Source organism: Vulpes vulpes, chromosome 9, assembly GCF_048418805.1.
Source record: "Vulpes vulpes isolate BD-2025 chromosome 9, VulVul3, whole genome shotgun sequence".
In the NCBI taxonomy this organism is placed as follows: domain Eukaryota; kingdom Metazoa; phylum Chordata; class Mammalia; order Carnivora; family Canidae; genus Vulpes; species Vulpes vulpes.
The window spans coordinates 90,189,670-90,209,735 of record NC_132788.1 but is presented as its reverse complement, the minus strand read 5'-3'; the positions used below and the strand labels follow the sequence as shown (position 1 = coordinate 90,209,735).

Genomic DNA, 20,066 nt, shown 5'->3' with positions numbered 1-20,066 from the left:
TTGGATAGATGAATGGGGGTGGGGTGGGGGGAGTAGTGTGTGTCAAGAATGACCCCGGGGCATGTCCAGCCTAGGCACGTGGATGGTTGGTGGTGCTAATCACTGAAACGCAGACCCTGAAAGCTTTGGCGGGAAGGTGATGGGCTGAGGTTTAAGGGAGTCTCCAGGTCAGACGTATAGGGGGCCCTTCACACAAAGAGTAATACCTGCCAGGCGCTGTGCTGGGTCGTGGGAATGAACCAGCTCACGGCATTGTCAAGAGTGGGGAAGGTGTGTAGCCCAAGCACAGCAGTTAATGCCGTAAAGGAGAACTACAGGGAGTTTGGGGCGCGTCTTACAGTAAGGCCTGGCCTACTCTTGGCGGTATGGGGCGGCTTCCCCGAAGAAGTGACATCCGAGGTGTGTCCCCTTCAGGCCACCCGGGGCCTAGCCTGCGGACGGCGGCCCTCCACCCGCTGCCGGGCCCCAACCCCGCCGACCTGCCTGCCGTCCCGCCGGTGCCTCACGAGCGTCACCTCCCCGTAGCTGCCCCTGCCCACGACTCGCAGGTAGCAGTAGGCGGCCAGGGGCATATTCCCGGCGCCGGCCCAAAACTGAGATGCGGCGACAGCGGCGGCCAGAGTCGCGGGCCGTGGCGGGACACCGCGCTCATGCCCAAGGGGCCGCGGTGCCGGCCGCCGCTGAGACTGTCGGGCCGCGACCGGAGCGCGGAGGCTGGGCCCACAGCAACGCCGCTGCCATAGCGATCCCGGCCAGCGCCGCACCGCGCATGCTCCCGCCGCCCGGAAGCACCCGCCACCGAGCCTCAGCGCCGGGCGGCCAGAGGGGTTCCGCCGGCCGGGAGGACCCGCCATAGAGTCCAGGCTCGCCGCGGCCAGAGCGGCTCCGCTGCTCCCGGCGCGCGCGCCTTCCGCCTCAGTTACCCCACCGGGAACTTCCGGTGGCCGGGGACAATGAAATCCCGGAAGCTTGATTCCACGTATTGATCTAAGCGCTTTGGAAGTATTGGTCATTCCACGTACAAGTCATTTTATTGGCCGAGCGCCTACCGTGTGCCGGCCCGACAACGTCCCTCTCCTCCTGAGTCTCCCGTTCTGATGGAGGGATGACAGACTAGATTCCACAAGTAACGTCACACAACGGTTAATGTGTGCATCTAGGAATCCAGCTTATTTGCATGCATTTCAAAAACAACTCAAGGGCAGCGCCGGTGGCTCAGCGGTTTAGCACCGCCTGCAGCCCGGGATGTGATCCTGGAGACCCGGGATCGAGTCCCGCGTCGGGCTCCCTGCATGGAGCCTGCTTCTCCCTCTGCCTGTGTCTCTGCCTCTGTGTGTGTGTGTGTGTGTGTGTGTGTGTGTGTGTGTGTCTCATGAATAAATAAATAAAATACTAAAAACCAAACAAAAACAACTCAAGATATCTGTACCCCTCACCCCTAACCGCTTCAGCTTGCGCATTAAATGCAAAGAACTCTCATCATCATCCCAACACCCTTCATCATCATCCCAATAACTCTCATCACCAATCCAACCAAAGAACTCTCATCATCATCCCAACCAAAGAACTCTCATCATCATCCCAACAACTCTCATCATCATCCCAACCAAAGAACTCTCATCATCATCCCAACAACTCTCTCATCATCATCCCAACCAAAGAACTCTCATTATCATCATCCCAACCAAAGAACTCTCATTATCATCATCCCAACCAAAGAACTCTCATCATCATCCCAACCAAAGAACTCTCATCATCATCCCAACCAAAGAACTCTCATTATCATCATCCCAACCAAAGAACTCTCATCATCATCCCAACCAAAGAACTCTCATCATCATCCCAAGAACTCTCATCATCATCCAACCCCCTTGCACTGTAACTTGATCAGATTCTGGCACGGTTTTTAACAGCTGAATGTAGTGTCTGTCAGAGGACCCTCCTTAAAAGACCCGTGTGTGAAAGTTCAAAGCTGCCCAAAGAATTTGTTGTTTGATCCAACTGACCTTTCCCTGCTCTTTTCTAGAGCATTTGCCTAAACCCTCCCTTTGTCCCAATCGGATAAATACATGTGTGTCTCCTGTGACACTGGAGCTTCTTTCTCAAGGACTTGGAATCCAACCCCCTTGCAATGGAACATTTTGCTACATCCAAGAACCAATTTTTGCCCAGTTGGGGGCAATATTGCCCCTGTTTGTTGAGAATGGGGAAGGTTAAAGAATAGAAATTCAACCAAGTAAATGTGAAGATCTACATGACTCCATTAAGCCATTTGTGAATAGAGCTGCATCGTATTTAGCAAGTAGAGAGATACTCTAAGGGGTTATTCAAGATGGAAAAGTTTTTACTGGAAGGAAGATAGAAGAAGGAAGTGATTACTGAAAGAAAAGAGAGAGAGAAGAAATAGCTTTCAGTTATTCCTGAAAGTTTCAGGCCAGAGCATCCTCTTTTTTGGGGGAGGGAGGGGCGGAGAAAATGGCAGGGATTTTAATTGTACAGATTATCTCACTAGTGCTGATCAGGAAATTTCAGGTTGACCATTAGGTCACATTCTTGGGTTTGGTTGAAACTGTAATAAAGTCTGGGTTTGATGTTTGGGGGGCCTGGGTGAGGGGGCATATGACTCCATCTGGGGCTTGTTATTTCATTTTTAATAATACTATTGCCCCCAGAAAGTTAATTCATGCTTTTTCCCAGTTAATCCCCACTTCCTTCTTAGAGACAAGTACATGAGCTCCTTTAATCTTTCTATCCACCCTGTGAGACTGGTACTATTATCATCCTCATTTTACAGTTAAGAAAATCAAATCTCTGGGAAGTTAAGAAATTCCTGCTAATGGAGAGAATAAATTGGAGTCAACATTGCTAACAGGGTTATTTAAAATGGAGCCAGGAGGACATTGAGGATGTTGAGGAAGTAGAGCCTATGCATGTCTTCTCTCTGAAATTCTCAGAATTTTTGCTAAATTCCGCTAAAAGCCAAGGCATCTGCTACGTGGTAAAATGGTCATGAATGGACTTTCTGCCTAACACTAGCCCTGGCAATCAATCCCATATATATTAGCATAACTAAAGCTATATCAGCACCAATAACATTTTGTTCAAAGCAACTTATGTAAATGCTCTCTTTCTTCCTTAAAAACTCTAAACTCCTTTGTCTCTCCAGAGCTTGTTTTTGATTTTGGTGGAATATGCGTCTCCCGGATTGCATTCCCTAAGACCCCAAATAAATGCACATGTTTTCTTTTGCAGCTTGCAATTTTGTCTTTCATTGGTCAACACCCAAAACAACATTCTGGAAGGCTTATGGCTTGCTCACTCCTAAAACTCCTGTAGTTACTTGGCTCCAAGTATTGGAAAATTGGGAAAAAGTCTCTGTGGTTGAAGCTGAGTGACCCCGGGGAGGCGAGGCCGGGTGAGATGGAGGGGTCAGCAGGAGCCGGACTACTCAGGACAGGAAATGTGTAAGACAGGGAAAGGTCTCAAGCAGATCAACATTTTAAAATGATGACTCTGGCTGCTGCCAGAGATTAAACTGTAGGAGTAGAGTGGAAGTACGGGGAGCAACCATGTAGGTGAGAGATGAGGGTGGCTTGGCCTTGGTGGTAACTGGGGATTTGGAGAGAAGTGAATGGATTGGAAAGATGTTTAAGGGAGTCAGAGGTGGAGGGTGAAGGGTGGGGAACCTGGGGGGGGGAAGCCACCCAGAATGCCACCTAGCTTTCTGGCTTGGATGTCTAGATGGACAGTGATGGCCTTTACTGGGGTGGACAACAAGAGGGGAAGACCACGGTTGGTGGTGGAGTGTGTGAGGGGAATGGAAAGTCAGGAGTTCAGTTTGGACATAGCAGATTGAGGGGCCATGAACAAATCAAGCAGGCAGTTTGCTATATGGATGGAACTCAGAGCGGGCTATGTCTTATGTGTCATCCGTTTGCACCAACAGCACCAGCCAGGCCCTCAGGCTCAATCTCCAGCAACCTCACCTGCTCTCTGTCCACCCATCCACCACCTTCCACATCCACGGGGCGAGTCAACCTCTCCATCTTTAACATGGGAACAGTAATGGTATCCATCTCTTGGGGGTAGTGGTGAGCAGTACATGAGGTAGGACACAAAAGATGTTGAGAAGCTGGCCAGGCACTAGTCACCGTTAGCTTTCCCCAGACCTTCTCTCTTCTCCCCAAACCACACAAATGTATTTCTCGATCCTTCTATGAACCAAGCTTGGTCCTGGCCATCTCCCAACAGTCCAGTCTTGATCTTATCACACCCCTGCCCAAAAGATCTTTACTGTTTTCCAAGTGAAAAATTGGCCACTTTCAGACCTCTGTGACAGACTGGTCCCAAAGGACTTCCAGGCCGCCTTCGCCACCCTCTTCATCAACTCCTGCTTCCATCGTGCAGACAACCACGACTTCTCCAAGCATACTTCACACCCACCCATCTGCTTTCTCTCTCTCTCTCCTTCCTCCTCCCCCTGCCCAAGGGCTGCTCTATTTCCCAGGCCTCTTCTCCAGGAGCCTTCCTGTAAACCCTACGGGAGTGAGCTCTGCCATTTCCAGATTACTACGGCTCCTTCCTTTTTTTTTTTTTTTTTTTTACTATGGCTCCTTCCTTCGGCTCCTTCGTGCTCTTTTAGCTTCTGACACTCCTGACACTCACTGGGCTTCCTTTGAGTTCTCGGCTCCTTTTCCCAATGCACCAGGTCGCTAAACACAGCGAGGCACTGGAGTTCATCACTGTGGTGTCCTGGTGCTTGGCACCATGCCCAACCCGCCTCAAGGCTTGGCTGATTCTCACACAGGGAAATCAACAGAACCTCAAATGCAATGTTGATCCATCTCATCTTCCACAAAGGCCAGAAAACAGACCAGAAGGTCATTCTGGCCTGGGGAGGATAAACTTTTTCCCAGAAGCTGCCCTGTGAGACAAAGTCCAAGACAAGCAAACAGAGATCAAAGTGGCTTCTGGGCCCCCTCACCCTGTCAGGGTCATGGCAGCCAGCACATCCCACCCACAGAGTCAACTGACTGGGGCCATGTCTGCCCTGTGTGCAGTGGCTTGTGGGAAACAGGGAGAGTTTGGGCAGAAAAATTAAGAAATTGAAAATCCAGAAAGGGTCCCTGGGGTTTTCAACTCTGCTTCTCCTTTCTTCCTAATAACGCAGAGGGCATTTCCATCATTACGTGATAGGCTTTGGCTTTGGAGTCTGAAAGATCTGGGTTTGAATACCTGTTCTGTCGCCTGCTGTGGGACAAATGTCCCAGGGACACCACGAGGAGAAAATCAGACAGCAAAGGGCTTAGATCAATGAGTGGCACCTACTCAGCCATCCATTATGAAAACACAGTATTCGTCTTTGCCTCCCTTTTACCTGCCAGGCATCCCTGCCCAGGTGGAGGAACAATGAGGCTTACTTGTATTCTTTCCAAATCTGGATGAGACGGTCCAGAGGGGTGAAGCAACTGTCCTAAAGCACAGGTGGCCCATTACGTATCCCCAGGACTACCCACACTGCCTCTGGCAGAGCTACCGCTGGGGTTGGCACCACCAGAAATGTGGGCGTGGGCAGACACTTGGTAAGCGGCACCATCAGCCCCCCACCCCCGAGTGGGACTGTGAAAAATTTGCTGATACCGAAGGAATTTTGAAACTAACACCTAACGAACTTTAGAAGTCCACTTTTAACTGTGGCTTCTTGATGCATGTCGCCATATTACAGGTGTCACCTGGGTCAGACCCAGGATCAGATGAGCCATCGGGGTCTTCGCCGTCCACGTCGGCTGAGTGCAGCTGCATACAAGGGGGCACAATCTGAGTCATGAGTTTACACAGCTGGGAATCCCCCCAAGGAGAAGGATTCCACGGCTAAATTTTGATCCCCCCAATTGTAATATTTGCCTTCACCTTGTCTAATGTTTAATCCATGTTTATCCAGCACTTTATTGATTAACAGTCTGAGCAAAGTGACGAGGTAGCAGGAGCCTTGGGACCATGGACGGCGCCATGGGGCTGCGGGCGCTACTGTGCGTGTACCTGGCCTCCCTCCTCGTCCTGCAGGGCATGCCCACTCAGGGTTCACCCACAGGCAGGCCCAAAGTCAACAAGGTACGTGGGTAAACCCTCAGGCCAGAATCAGGCAGCTGGCCTGGAGTGGGCCTCGAAGGGACACAAGACTCCCACCCCCGGGGCCGGGCCCACCCCTACCCCCACCTTGACCACCGCCTCGAGAGGTGACATCCACACAGTGTAGGGGAGGTGAGGTTGGGGACCAGAGGACACAGACTGTGTCCCACTACCCCTACCACCACCACCAGATAAGCTATGGTCCCCTGCACATTCCCACTCACGCTTGTCCTGGTTTTGTTTTACAGAAGCGACAGACTTTGGACACAGTGAGTGAGAGTCTCTGCAAAGGGGTCTGCAGTGGGGCCGTGCTACAACCTGCTTTCTCCCCGGGCTTCAGAGGGTGCCCTTCTATCGGTGCCCTGGGCAGAGGGATTCCATTTCCCGGAAATGGGGGCTTTCACACCCCACTGCTTGGTCTCCCACAGAGAGGAAAGAATGAGTCTTCCTGGGACATCTGGTCTGTTCTGTGGGCACCTGGCTTCTGAGCTGGGTGCTGAGCCTCCACACAACACAGGGGTCTTTCACCGGCTCAGTGGCCCCCCTTCCTCCTCCCACCCACAGCCCCCTCACATCTCACTCTAGGCTGTCGATGGTGTGACCATCCGGAGTTTGAAAGTCAACTGCAAAGTCACCTCTCGCTTCGCCCACTATGTCATCACCAGCCAGGTGGTCAACAATGCTGATGAAGCCAAGGAAATAAGTTTCGATGTGGAAATCCCCAAGACGGCCTTCATCAGCGACTTTGCCATGTGTGTGCCCTGCCTGACTCTCCCACACCCAGAGCTGTCCATTCACCAGACCCAGACCCAAATCATGGCTCAGGGTGGCCAGACAGGGCAGACTGTCTCCTTCATTCCTGAAGGGCCATAGGGCAGCTCTGGCTCAGAGGGGGTGGGGAAGCCACTTAGGTCTGTCTGGGCTCCTGTCTTGGAGAACAGAGTGGGGCCTCCAACAGTATCCTTTCAGCACAGGGCCGGAGGAGCAAAGGCCTGCACCGAGATCTCTTGTTGGATTCTGTGGCTGTGGCTGCCCACCTTGCCGTGGGGTCCCTGGACAACTCTGTGGGCAGTGGGAGGTGACGGGAGATGCCTCCTGCGAGTGCTCAGCAGCACAGGGCCTTCTCAGGGTCTGGGCTAGGAGCACCTCCAACATGTAGGACCTGAGTGGTGGGGGCAGGGCACCCCCTCTGAGGGCTCCCCCCACTCCCTGTAGCACAGCAGATGGAAGCGCATTCATTGGAGACATAAAGGACAAAGTGACCGCATGGAAGCAGTACCGAAAAGCCGCCATCTCTGGAGAGAATGCCGGCCTTGTCAGGTGAGTCCTAGGCCCTGCTGGGTCAGACTCTGATGATGCCTTCCCCAGCCAAGGCAGAGGTGAGGGCTGCAAGGTGGTCCTGGCTGGGCAATAGCCCCAGGCTGATAGGAAGTGTGCAAACTTCCAGAACCCAAATGCTGGTGCAGTTGCCCTGGGCAAGGCTGGTGCTGACCTGCCTACCACCTGGACCAGCCTCTGGGAGCAGGGGGCCCTGTCCTCGGGCCCTGACCCTGACTGACCAGCTAAGACAAGGGTGAAGAGCAAGGAAACTGAGGACTAGCAGAAAGAGATTGATTCTGAGGGCCATGCTTTAGGTGACAAGGACCCACATGTCACTCATCATTTGTCTATCTGTTGTGGCCACTGGTGGTATGTCCAGGGCCTCGGGGAGAACGATGGAGCAATTCACCATCCACCTCACCATTGGGCCCCGGAGCAAGGCCACCTTCCGGCTGACCTATGAGGAGGTGCTGAAGCGAAGACTCATGCAGTATGACATTGTCATCAAAGTCAAGCCCAAGCAGCTGGTGCACCATTTTGAGGTAGATTGTGGGTGATGGTTTGCAAAGGAGCCATCTTGGGATCAGGGCTCCTGCCTCTCTTTTGCCATGGCTCTGAACCCTGGCTCAGAGCGCACGATGTGCCATCCCAGGCCTGAGTGCACAGGAAGGGGACTGACTCCTTGGACGGGCTCTAGCGGGCTCTTCGTGATTAGGGAGCTACCTGGACCCTCCAGCCTCTTCTTCCTCTCTGAGCCTTGGCTTGCTCATCTTAAATGGGGGCTTCTTGCATATCCCAGAGCTGCCCCAAGGATCATGAGAGATACTGAATGTCCAGGTAGTTGGTAGACCGGGAAGTCCTGAGCAGCCCAAGGTGGTGTGATTGTCACTGGCACCTCAGTGGTGGCCGAGTTGAGGGACCCAGGCATGCACACTCTCATTTGGCCTATATTGTTGGAGTGTGTACAACATGCCAGGCCCTGTGCTGAGGGCTAGGTGGGTACAGCACATAGTTAGGTGGCCAGAACACAGGTTGGCTCTTGGCTGAGTCTTGATGGTGGCCTCAATGAGAGCCTGGGGACTTCAATGATACAGATCGACGTGGACATCTTTGAGCCTCAAGGGATCAGCAAGCTGGACGCCCATGCCTCCTTCCTCTCTAATGACCTGGCAAGCCAACTCGTCAAGAAGTCCTTCTCAGGAAAACAGGTGTGTGGGGATGGCTGGGGGTGGTGGCAGGCCCCTGGACTTCTCAGCCTGGCCCAATCCCTCACGGAGTGCCCAGGCTTGGCCTCGAAACCAGGCAGGGGCTACAGGCTGCCCTAGTGAGGGACGTAGGCCTTTTTTGGTTGGTATCCCAGGGAACTCAGCACTCCTGGTTCTCAGAGCTACTTAGCAAAACCCTGTGTGACGAGGCTGGGGAAGCGCCCATGCTGGTTGTGTGGTCTGGGGTGAGCTGCTGACTTGCTTGAGTCCCAGTTTCCTCTTTGGCATGTCACACCCTTCGGATAGCATTCAGGGAAATATAGGGCACACAAAGAAACCTGAGATGCTGTTGCAGTTTGGATCTTAAGCCTCAGGGCTCTAGGAAACAGAACTAAGTTTGGGAAGGCCTTTGGTCTACCTGGACACCTACCAGTTGTCACATACCTCTCATTTTCAGGAATTCCCAAAGTCACCTGCTTGCCCCATGCCCAGGTCCTGGAGCAGTGTGGCATATGGGTGGGTGATACCCAGCTAGTGCCCTGCTCTAACTTGCCCTCAGCTGGAGCTATGCACAAACTCTTTAGTTCCCACCTACCTTTGGTAGTGATTCCTTCATAATTCATGTGAAGGAAATGCTTCTTACAGTTTTGGAGGGGCTCTTTTTAAGACAAAATAGGATACCCAGAGTGTTTGCAAACATGCTTGCTTTTAGTAGGGGACCAAGGGATGGATCTGTGTCTTCCTAACAATACTTTTTTTTGTGTGTGTGTGAGGGGTTTTTGATGAGTATATCTTACTTTTTTCTTCTAAAAGATTTTATTTATTTATTCATGATAGAGAGAGGCAGAGACACAGGCAGAAAGAGAAATAGGCTCCATGCAGGGAACCTGATGTGGGACTCAATCCCGGGTCTCCAGCATCATGCCCTGGGCCGGAGGCAGGTGCTAAACCACTGAGCCACCCAGGGATCCCTATATCTTACTTTTTAAAAAAGATTTTATCTATTTATTCATGAGAGACACACAGAGAGAGGCAGAGACATAGGCAGAGGGAGAAGCAGGCTTCCTGCGGGGAGCCCAATGCAAGACTCGATGCCAGGACCTCAGGATCACAACCTGAGTGATAGGCAAATGCCTAACTGCTGAGCCACTCAGGTGCCCTTGGTATATCTTACTTTTATAACAATTGAATGAAAAGTAAAAATTAAAAAGTATTTAAGGAAAAAGTAGAAAGTCACAAAAGTCTAAAAAAGTATGGAGTAAAAACCATCCCTAATTTCTCGAGCACCAACACCAAGTCAAACCAGACCTTAGCTTCCATCCTGAGTCCCTCCACGCCTCTGCTCTTTGTCTGCCAGCAGGGGTGGTCACGGGGTCTGTCTGCCAGCACTGTTGTGGCCTTGGTTTTTCACTCCACAGTTAAGTTGACCGATGTCTCTTGTTCTCATACTGCTACTATTTTGTACCCAAAGTGGTGATGCTTATTGTAGAACAGCCAATGATTCAGAAGCATATAAGCAAAGGGACGGGTCTTCTCTCCTACCACCTTATGGGTGTGTGCTCTCAGCAACTGGGTGAAGGGCCTGCCAGACTCATTTCTATGCCCAGGCAACACACACACACACACACACACACACACACACATCTCTTATGTTGACTTTGCAAACACCCTGATTGCAGCCACAGGATCCAGTAATGCCTCACACCCTCCGCCCTCCCAGGGTCGTGTCCTTTTCCGCCCTACTGTGAGTCAGCAGCAATCCTGCCCCACATGCTCCACATCTTTGCTGAATGGGGACTTCAAGGTGACCTACGATGTCAATCGAGACCAACTCTGTGACCTCCTGGTGAGCCTGAAGCTTCCAGTCCCGAGACTCAGAGGACAGGCAAGGGTGCTTATAACAAGGGCCTCACCTGCTCCCTTGTGTTTCAGGTTGCCAATAACCACTTTGCCCACTTCTTTGCTCCCCAAAACCTGACAAACATGAACAAGAACGTGGTTTTTGTGATTGACATTAGCACCTCCATGGAAGGCCAGAAAGTGAAACAGGTAAACTGTGGCTTTAGATAGTTCCCCCAGAAATAGCTTCTTCAGCCCCAGCACCCCAGCTCCCACCCCCCACCCCCATACCATGCTGGTGTTGTTGTCAGAGTCTGGGTTTGGGACTTCTGCTCCTGGTCAGAGGCAGGGTGATTTGACAGGAAACCCCAGCAGTCAGGCTCTGGCATCAGCCGCTTCTTTACCGTACAACCATGGCAAATGGATTCACTTTTCCTCAATAGCACAATGGGAATGATACACAGTGCCCGTGGGGTTGTGGGTCTAGTGATGGGGGTGCTTAAAGATTGAAGCTGTACACTGACCATGCCAGGGACAATCGTGGCTGTCCACAGAAAGCCATCTGGCCACAGGTACAGCCCACTGTCCACAGTGCTCTGAATGCCATGGCTCCACCAGCAGAGTTTTAGAAATTGAGTCCCCTATGGTCCTCTTTCTTGAAGTTGCCCTGTTTGAGGTCCTGGTCATCTTTTCCCCCCCATGCTGGGTCCCCTTGCCTTCTCTGTCCCCTCCTCCAACCCCAGAGCTCCACAAGACACTCCTCTCCTGGTACCACCTGGCTGTCCCGTCCATCCCCTCCCACTTGTCCACTGTGCACCTCTGTCCTGTGGATCTCTCCAATGGGTATCTGGAGCTGACTGGAGGCACTCTCCTGGAGCCATGTCCCTCCGCTGACTATCCTGTCATTACAGACCAAGGAGGCGCTCCTTAAAATCCTGGGGGACATGCGGCCAGGGGACTACTTTGATCTGGTCCTCTTTGGGTCTGAAGTGCAATCATGGAAAGGCTCATTGGTGCAGGCATCCCCTGCCAATCTGCGAGCGGCTCAAGACTTCGTGAAGCACTTCTTCCTGGCTGGGGGTAATGGCAGGGGTCTTGAGCCGCTTTGGTGTCACTTCTGTCCCCTTGGAATGAGGGCATACACTGGCCTACTGTCCTTCCTTTGCAGCCACAAACCTGAATGGAGGTTTGCTCCGGGGAATTGAAATCTTGAACCAAGCTCAAAAGAACCTTCCCGAACTCAGCAACCATGCCTCAGTTCTCATCATGTTGACAGACGGCGAGCCCACAGAGGGTAAGCACCTTGAGGCCTGTGTTGGGAGGCGGTGATATCTTTGTTGCTAAAGGCATTCAAGCTGAGCTTGGAAATCCAACCACTGCAGATGCTGTAGGGGGGCAAAAGGCTCTGGGCAAAGTCAAGCCCTGATCTAAAGACAGAGTCCAGACCATAAAGTCTGCAGGAGTTACAAGGTATACTTCTATGCTGAATTGGGCAACTGGGGAAGTATCTGTATGACACAGCATTGCACAAATCCCAGGATGTTAGGCAGGATTCCTGGGTTGAATTTAATGAACCCTGTATTCAGCACCAACAGCTTGCCAAGCATAGGGCTAGGAACCAAAAAGAGAAACCAAGAGAACAAGATTCACCTCTGTCGTTAAGGAGCACAGGGTCCACTGGGGGAGGTCTCCAGGAGCAGTCACTCTGTTGAGGGCCCTGAAAGAACAGGGTGCCAGGAGGCTGCAGGATAAGGGTCCCAGCAGGCTTTCTGGAGGAGGTGACCCCTGAGCTCAGGCTGGAAGGAGGAGAAGAGAAGTAGGAAGGGATCTCTGGCAGAGGGAGCAGCTTGAGCAAAAAAGCAAAAGGTGTGTACAATGGCAGGGCCTGCCTAAGAACAGCAGGCATATGCCGAATGAGTGAAGCAAAGGTGGGAAGGTCGGCAGGGCCCCGCAGAACCCGCAGGCCATGGCAATGACTTATGGGAGGGTTTAGGGCGGAATACCACCTGCTTATGATGGATCCATATAGATTGGCAAGTTCAAGAGGGGCTATCAGGAGCTATTGCATTTGCCCAGTGAGCCAATGGGAGACATTGCCTCAAGATGCTGGTGGAGACAGGAGATCGGGGGTCTGAGCCACAGACACTTGGACACTTGGGCTCAGGAAGTGGGCTCCAAAGACCCCTTTTGGCCTACATGTGAGTCAGTATTCTGTCACTGCCTGGGTGTATGGCTGCAGGGGTGACAGACCGTTCCCAAATCCTCAAGAACGTCCGCAACGCCATCCGGGGCAAGTTCCCGCTCTACAACTTGGGCTTTGGTGACAACGTGGACTTTAACTTCCTGGATGTCATGTCCATGGAGAACAACGGACGGGCCCAGAGAATTTATGAAGACCACGACGCCGCCCAGCAGCTGCAGGTCTCCTCCTATCCCCTTCGTCCCACAGTGCACCACCAACGGCATGCTATGGGGAGCTCGGCCTTGGCAGCTTTTTGCCCATCCATGCAAAGGAGCAGATAAAGCTCTAGAATGCAGTTTGAAACAGCTGCGTGACCTCAAACCAGTTGGCTTAACTCTATGAGCCTGCAATTCCATCTGCAAAGTGGGGATCCCAACACCCCACTTCGTGAGTGGGTTTCCCCATTGGGTGCCCAGGGTGACCCATCAGCTCTGAGGCTGTGCCCCACCTCCGCCTGCAGGGTTTCTACGACCAGGTCGCCAACCCCCTACTGGTGGACGTGGAGCTGCTCTACCCCCAGGACACCATCTCAGATCTGACCCAGCACCGCCATAAACAGTACTACGAAGGCTCCGAGATCATGGTAGCTGGGCGCATCGCTGACCACAAACTGAGCAGTTTCAAGGCTGACGTGCTGGCCCATGGGGTAAATGGTGGGCGGCGGTGGGTAGAGAGGTCAGGCAGTGCCCAGAGGCTCCAAATCCACACTTGTTCTCCACCCCTGTTCCCCTTGCCCCAGGCCTCTCTTTCTGCAGAGCAGTGCCTCCACTCCAGCACCATGCCCGTCTCCCCCTCCCACACCCCCAGGCCTGAACATTCCCACACATGCTGGCATCCCTGGTTGGGCTGGAATGGGACCCAAATGGCCTTGATTAGTTGTAGTCCCTTGACCAAAAATGGATCACCTGTTACCCCTTACATGATGCCCCATCCAAGGCATGAGACAGCAAGAGGCCAGCCTCTTCACTCATCAGCCTTTTTCTAAACACTTCCTGACTACACCCAGCTTTGTGCCAGAGTGGGGTGCGTGTGTGTGCGTGTGTGCACGCCATAGGTCATATGCAGAGGAGCATATGGACCCTGACTGCAGGGGTGGATTCACACCTTGTGTGGTCAAAGGTTCAGAACCAGGACTTTGGGTAAGGAAAGCTGAGCTGGACCCTGGCTCCACCCTGACCAGCTAGGTGACCTTGAGCAAATGGGTCCTCCTCTCCAGGCCTCAGTTTCCCTGTCTGTAGCACTGGTGAGTTGTGTGGAGCAAACAAAATAATCTTTGCACTGTGCTGTGTGGTGCCTGGTATGTGGGATGCCCTCAGTGAGTGAGTCCCAGTTACTAAGGCTGGGGAGAGAGTAGCATTTGTGTGTGGGTATGTGGTGGGCCTTTGGAGAAGTGGAACGTGGTGGAAACAGCTGGCTGCCTGATGGCCTCTCCCAGAGAGGCTAACTTCAGGAGGGCGGGGCCTGGTCCTCCCATCCCTGGCATCCCCAGAGCCAAGGCCTATTTGCCCCATGAGAGTGCTCAGCCATGTTTGCAGGATGAAGGGAGGACAGAGGGTGAGGAGAGCAGGCTCGGGGAAGGGTGGCACAGGGGATGAACTGCAGAGCCCAGATATACTGGGGCTGTGCTCCTCACGGTCACACGGCCTCCCCATCATGACCTTCAGGAGGGCCAAGAATTCAAGATGACCTGTCTGGTGGATGAGGAAAAGATGAAGAACCTGCTCCGGGAGCGGGGCCACATGCTGGAGAACCACATTGAACGGCTCTGGGCCTACCTCACCATCCAGGAGCTCCTGGCCAAGCGGTATGACCCCTGCAGTAGGGGTGGACCCCAGGGCCTCTGAACCAGTGAGGTGAACGGAGAAGGGGCATATCTGGGCCTTGGAGGTTGGGAGCAGGTCAGATTTACTGGCTTTTGGCTTTGCTCACTGAGTTAATATCAACCAGTTAGTCAACAGTGTGGGCAGGTCACAGTTTGCCACCCCCCACCCCCACCCCCAGGAGCCGCAGGGCAGCAGGACACCGCCTTTCCATGGGCTCCAGGGTACAGACATGCTTGGTTAGTCCTCACAACCTGCAGGGGAGGTTCCTCATTATGTCCATTTCACAGATGAGCATGCGGAGGCTCAGGGAGTTAGGCCACTTGCCCAGAATCTCACAGCCGTTCGGTTGTCCTTGTCTTTCTGAGGCACATTCGCCGTACATTCGCCAACCCGGATAGATCTCCAGGTTTCCCCGGTGGGAGGGCTTTAGGTCATGAGGCCCTTGAAGGCAGCCATGGGCCAGGGGCACGGCAGGTGACCCACACATGCCCGCCCCGTGAGGGAGCGAACAAGCGAGCAAGAGGGCCAGGAGGGCCAGGAGGGCCAGGAGGGCCAGGAGGGCCAGGAGGGCCAGGCTGCTGTTGTCTGGCCGCGGGGCTTGGAGCTGGTGCACGTCTCTCAGGATGAAGCTGGAGGGGAAGGAGAAGGCCGACGTGGCGGCCAAGGCGCTGCAGATGTCGCTGGCTTACCAGTTCGTGACCCCGCTGACCTCCATGACCATCAGGGGCATGGCGGACGAGGACGGCCTGGAGCCCGTCATTGACAAGCCCCCCGAGGGTAGGGCTCTGAGGGGCAGGCGGAGGGCGGGAGGCTCCGGGGCCCCAGGCCTCGGGCCTTTAACTCTCTTCCCTTTCTCTCCCTTCCAGATTCCCTGCCCTTGGGTGAGTTTTTAAACCAGGCTGGTTTTCCGGAGGGGTCCTGGGGCCCGCCTGGGGCAGGCAGCCCGGCCCCCCGGCCTCGCCGCTGCCCCGGGTGCCTGCGGAGCCCTCACGCAGCTTCCAGGCGGGCCTCCGGGAGCCGGCGTCTGCCCGCGGCCGGGCCGGGGTGCCTCGGGGAACGAGGCCCGGGCCTCCGGGGGGTGGTGGGGGTGACGCTGGCCCACGGTGTGTCCTCCGCAGAGATGGTGGGACACAGAAAGAGTAAGTGGCAGCGCCCACCGCCACCGTCTCTACCTCTCCCGGCGCGCAGCCCCTCAGGCGGCCCAGTCAGCCCCGAGCCGCGCCCCGTTGGCCTGAGGAGGAAATGACGGACAGCAGGAGGCTCGCTCACCGCCTCTCCCCGGGACCCTCACAACAGCCCCCTCACCAGGCCTGAGTCCCCTATGCCACCAGCCCCGCCAGGCCCCCACGGACGGGACAGAGGGGGGCTGGCTCACCGGCAGGCATCAGGGGCTCGGGGCCCTCCTGCTCGGGGGCTTCAGGCCTGCCGCCTGGGGGGGCTGGGAAAGGAGCCCGCAGCCCCGGGGAAGGGGGGTACCATCCTCCTAAGTGCCATTCCCCCCCGCCAGCGTTCAAGCTGCCGGCTTCACAGCCTTCCCCGACTCGGTCCAGTCCCGACATCCAGCAGTTGCCAAACCAAGTGACCGGAGGCGAGTTCTGGGGAGGGTGTGAGGGACACCCCTGCCCTGCTCCTGGCCGGCGCCAGCCCACCTGCCCGATGCCCAATCTAACGGACTCCATGCTATGCCCCCAGTGGACACTGACCCCCACTTCCTCATCCACGTGCCCCAGAAGGAGGATACCCTGTGCTTCAATATCAATGAGGAGCCCGGTGTGATCCTCAGCCTGGTGCAGGACCCGGACACAGGTACTCGTGACCTCGCGGCCTCCGCCAGACAGGGTGGGGCTGCACTCCTGCGCCCTCGGTGGTAGCCACCGACACGACAGTGTCCATGGCCTCCACTTCCCACAGCCTGGGCCCCGGTCACCTGGCTGAGCTGAACCCACCTCCTTCTCTCCCATCGACCTGCCTGGGCCCTAGATGGCACCTGCTCTTGGACGTGTGACCCCTGCAGGCACCCAGGACCCTGTGCTTAGAAGGGCCCATGCTCGGTTTAATGCTCTGCTCTAGTTGTCTTGAAGTTCTTAACAGTTTTTGAGCGAAGTCCCTCACTTTCATTTTGTACCAAGTTCTGCAAATTCTGGAATAATCCTGCCCTGCCTTCCCCCTCAGCTTGGCTGAGGGAGCCCGAGTCCCTCCTCCAGCAGTGCTCCCTGTCCGACTGTCTGTGGGCCACTCTCTCCCGGCCTCCCTCCCAGTCCGATCAGGCAGTCTGCAAGGATTTCTTGAGCACCTCCTAGGGGCTACAGGTGCAGTAGGGACTGAGCCAAAGTCCCTGTGCTTGTGCAGTTTGGCCAAGGGAGACAGACAAGCAAACAAATTCTCAGATGACAATTTGAGAGCATGAGACACGCCATGTTGGGATAGTGAAGGCAAGCAGGGGGCTTAGGGCTGCTCAGTTGGGAGGAGGCCTCTGTGACCTGCTCCTGGGTCAGGGATTAGGGCGACAGAGAAGGAGCACGCCCAAGTCCTATCCTCGGGGAGACAAAACCCCTGCCCTGGGGGCCCAGAAGCAAGGGCTAAGCAGTAGGTAGTTAGCCCATAGGAGTGGGGAGGGAGAAGTGCTGTGTGGCCTTCACTCACCCTGAAGGCCCTCTGGCGAGGGGGGACCCTCAAAGCCAGTGTGGAGTGTGGGTGTCTCCCAGGAGGGGGCCCGGCATGAGCAAAGGCAGGCAGGCAGGCATCTAGCGAGAGCTGGCCCTTCCCTGACCCGGATGGCCCCTCACCCTCCTGCAGGCTTCTCTGTGAATGGGCAGCTCATCGGCAACAGAGCTGGGAGCCCTGGGCAGCACCAGGGCACGTACTTTGGGCGGCTGGGGATTGTGAACCCCACGACAGGCTTTCAGCTGGAGGTGACCCCTCACAACATTACGCTGAACCCTGGCTCGGGTGGACCCGTGTTCTCCTGGAGGGACCAGGCTTCACTGCGGCAGCATGAGTAACCAGGCTGGGGACTGGGCCTGGTGGGGGGGGGGGAGGCAGGTGGGGGGAGGCCTGGGGAGGGATAAGGCAGGAAGCCCCAGAGCCAGCTCAGCTGTCTGAGCTTGCCGGGCCCTCGTCCCCTGAGCTACGTCAGTGAATGTCATCCGTGTGGCCTCCGTGTGGGCTGGGCAGACCTGTTGGGCCCTGTGGGCCACCCCACCCGTTTCCCTCCGCTCCTGGACCCTCGCTCCAGGCCGGCTGCCTGCGTGCCCTTGCCCAGCGGTCCATTTTCATCACCACCAAACAAAGCCAACCCACGTCCTGGGCCCAGCGCCAAGGCCACCTATTCCCTGAAACCCACCTCATCTCTTCTCCGCTGGACTCGAGCTCTCCGGGCGTCTCTTTCAGCACCTATCTTAGCACACCTTGTGCTTTTGTTTGTTCCTTCCTCCACTCACTCATTCTCCAAACTCTGCCAAGTACCAGAGCTGATGCTGGGCAGCAGAGCTTTAGGAAGGAGAGAGCAGAGTCCAGTGTGGAGGACACAGATGATGAGTGGCAATCAGAGAACACGGACTTTGATATTAGAGAAGCTGGAGTCCAAGTCCTGCCTTTACTGCTTAGCAACTGTGTGGCCTGGACCTGGGCAAGTCCCTCACCCTCTCTGAGCTTCACAGGATCAGAATGAGAACAAATGATGCAGTTTGTATGGAGGGCTTGGCACAGTGCCCAGCACATTGTAAGCCCCCCCCCCATAGCAGCATGTAGCAGGTAACAGCCCTCACCTGGGAGTGGGGGGCATGGTGCTCATGACAGCTGGATCCAAGAGGAGCAGGGCAGCTGCACGGAGAGGCGTGTGGTGTAGCTGCACCTGCCCCCACGGCCACCTTGCCCTGCAGGGTGGTAGTGACCATCAACAGGAAGAGGAACCTGGTGGTGGCTGTGGAAGATGGGGGCACGTTTGAGGTTGTCCTGCACCGGGTGTGGAAGGGGAGTGCCGTCCACCAGGACTTCTTGGGCTTCTACGTGCTGGATAGTCACCGGATGTCGGCTCGGACACACGGGCTGCTAGGTAACCAGCTGGGCAGGCAGAGGTACTGGGGTGCACTGTGGCAGCCAGGGGGCTCACCATGGCTCAGACTTGCAGCTGGTCACCAGGGCAGGCCCTTCTCCAACTCGGCCATCGAGGCTCAGAGCTCCAAACAAGGCTGGTCCTGCTCAGGGTCTCGTCCCTCAGAAAGGCTGTGATCAAACACAAGGTGAAACTACACCTTAAGTGGGCCTGGGGGTGAGCAGGGAGAGGTCCGATTAGCAGCAAGGTCCAAACAGACCGGATCCCCGAGGCCTCCTGGGTGGGGTGACTCACTGGCCCACTGCTTCTCCTGGTGGCCTTCCTGTAGCACCTGCTGTCTGGGGGCACCTACCCCTAGGACTCTCTCCCCAGCCAGGTTCTTGACGAATTAGTCCAAGAAGGTAGGAGGTATAACCGGCTGCCAATAAATCTGCTTTCGATGCCAAAGGGGTGGCTTTCGATGCCAAACCATATCAGATACAGTCCCGCCCTTAAAGACAAGCATTCAGGCCAGTCTGTGACCCCCCCAGTGAGCACCTGCTGAGCCCCGGGCCCCCCAGGATAACTGCTGCTTCCAATGTGCCTTTCCAGGACAGTTCTTCCACCCCATTGATTATACAGTCTCTGACCCCCACCCGGGCTCCGACCCCACAAAGACAGATGCCACAATGCTGGTAAAGAGCCACCAACTGACGGTCACCAGGTAGGTGGCTGCTCTCCCAGTATGTCTGCCCTTGGCATTCCCGTCATTGGTCGGGGCCTTCCTCCAGGTGTCACAGGGGTGGAGTGGGCTTCCTGTGGGGGGTCCAAAAGGTAACCCCAGCTTTCTGTATCTCCCCAGGGGCTTGCAGAAAGATTACAGCAAGAACCCCCGGCACGGGGCTGAGGTGACATGCTGGTTCGTCCACAACAATGGGGCGGGGCTGATCGACGGCGTTTACACTGACTACATCGTCCCTGACATCTTCTGAGCCCCCTAGCCGGCACACCTGTCCTTTCTCGGGACCATGGCAGAGGACAGCATCCTGACCGGCTCCCTGTGCCACACCTCTCTGGTCAAGCTGATCCATGTGTCAAAGGCCCCATGACTTCCATTAAAGGGAGGCTGAGTCTAGCCCAGGCTGGCTGCTTTTGGGGAGGGAGAGTGGCAGGGAGGCAACCCAAGATATTGCCCCTCAGAGGACTCTGAGGTCAGAGCACACCTGGAGGCCAGCCAGGGACCTACTCTGCCCCCACCCCACCCTTTTCACTGCAACTGCTCCATTCCATGCCTGCCGAGCACCTGGAGTGCCCCCTGCACACAGCTCCCCTCAGGGACACTGGCTGTTTATACCGGCACCGTTCTAAGTGTCTTTGTGGAATTAACTAAATGCATCTAGAATCGAATCCCAACAGCCCTCAGGGATGCCTGTGCCACACCCAGTTAGAGCCGAGGAAACGGAGGTTAGGGGACT

At 55.2% G+C, this 20,066-nt stretch overlaps 2 protein-coding genes across 13 annotated transcripts in view; one reads left to right on the top strand and one right to left on the bottom strand.

Moving 5' to 3' along the window:
• The window catches only part of NEK4 (NIMA related kinase 4), a 33,345-nt gene extending 32,412 nt beyond the window's left edge, over positions 1-933 (bottom strand). For 4 of the 11 annotated variants that reach the window (XM_072720881.1, XM_072720880.1, XM_072720882.1 and 1 more), the window contains exon 1: positions 480-771. In XM_072720881.1, the coding sequence (XP_072576982.1) occupies positions 480-572 (93 nt within the window). In that variant the 5' untranslated portion in view covers positions 573-771. Of the gene's footprint in view, positions 1-479 lie in introns of all 11 variants that reach the window. The other 7 variants (XM_072720877.1, XM_072720875.1, XM_072720874.1 and 4 more) reach the window with 5 other exon arrangements.
• A 4,702-nt stretch (positions 934-5,635) lies between these two features.
• On the top strand, positions 5,636-19,726 carry ITIH1 (inter-alpha-trypsin inhibitor heavy chain 1). Of its 2 annotated transcripts, none has more exons than XM_025986474.2 (22): positions 5,636-6,111; positions 6,378-6,398; positions 6,715-6,881; positions 7,345-7,449; positions 7,829-7,991; positions 8,544-8,657; positions 10,375-10,500; positions 10,587-10,703; positions 11,405-11,573; positions 11,662-11,787; positions 12,733-12,914; positions 13,196-13,381; positions 14,400-14,539; positions 15,181-15,335; positions 15,425-15,439; positions 15,677-15,697; positions 16,066-16,146; positions 16,251-16,364; positions 17,355-17,556; positions 18,440-18,612; positions 19,204-19,315; positions 19,454-19,726. In XM_025986474.2, the coding sequence occupies exons 1-22, from the start codon at positions 5,998-6,000 to the stop codon at positions 19,581-19,583; spliced, it is 2,733 nt and encodes a 910-aa protein (XP_025842259.2). In that variant the 5' UTR covers positions 5,636-5,997; the 3' UTR covers positions 19,584-19,726. The 2 variants fall into 2 exon arrangements, with proteins under 2 accessions (XP_025842259.2, XP_025842266.2); XM_025986481.2 differs by having other exon boundaries at positions 5,972-6,111; positions 7,350-7,449.
• The last annotated feature ends 340 nt before the right edge of the window (positions 19,727-20,066 follow it).

Bases quoted from the DNA above. Each gene is read 5' to 3' on its own strand.
- ITIH1 (XM_025986474.2), top strand. From the start codon at position 5,998: ATGGACGGCGCCATGGGGCTGCGGGCGCTACTGTGCGTGTACCTGGCC. The intron at 17,557-18,439 runs GTAACCAGGCTG...CTTGCCCTGCAG, and splicing joins GCTTCACTGCGGCAGCATGA to GGTGGTAGTGACCATCAACA. The intron at 18,613-19,203 runs GTAACCAGCTGG...GTGCCTTTCCAG, and splicing joins TCGGACACACGGGCTGCTAG to GACAGTTCTTCCACCCCATT.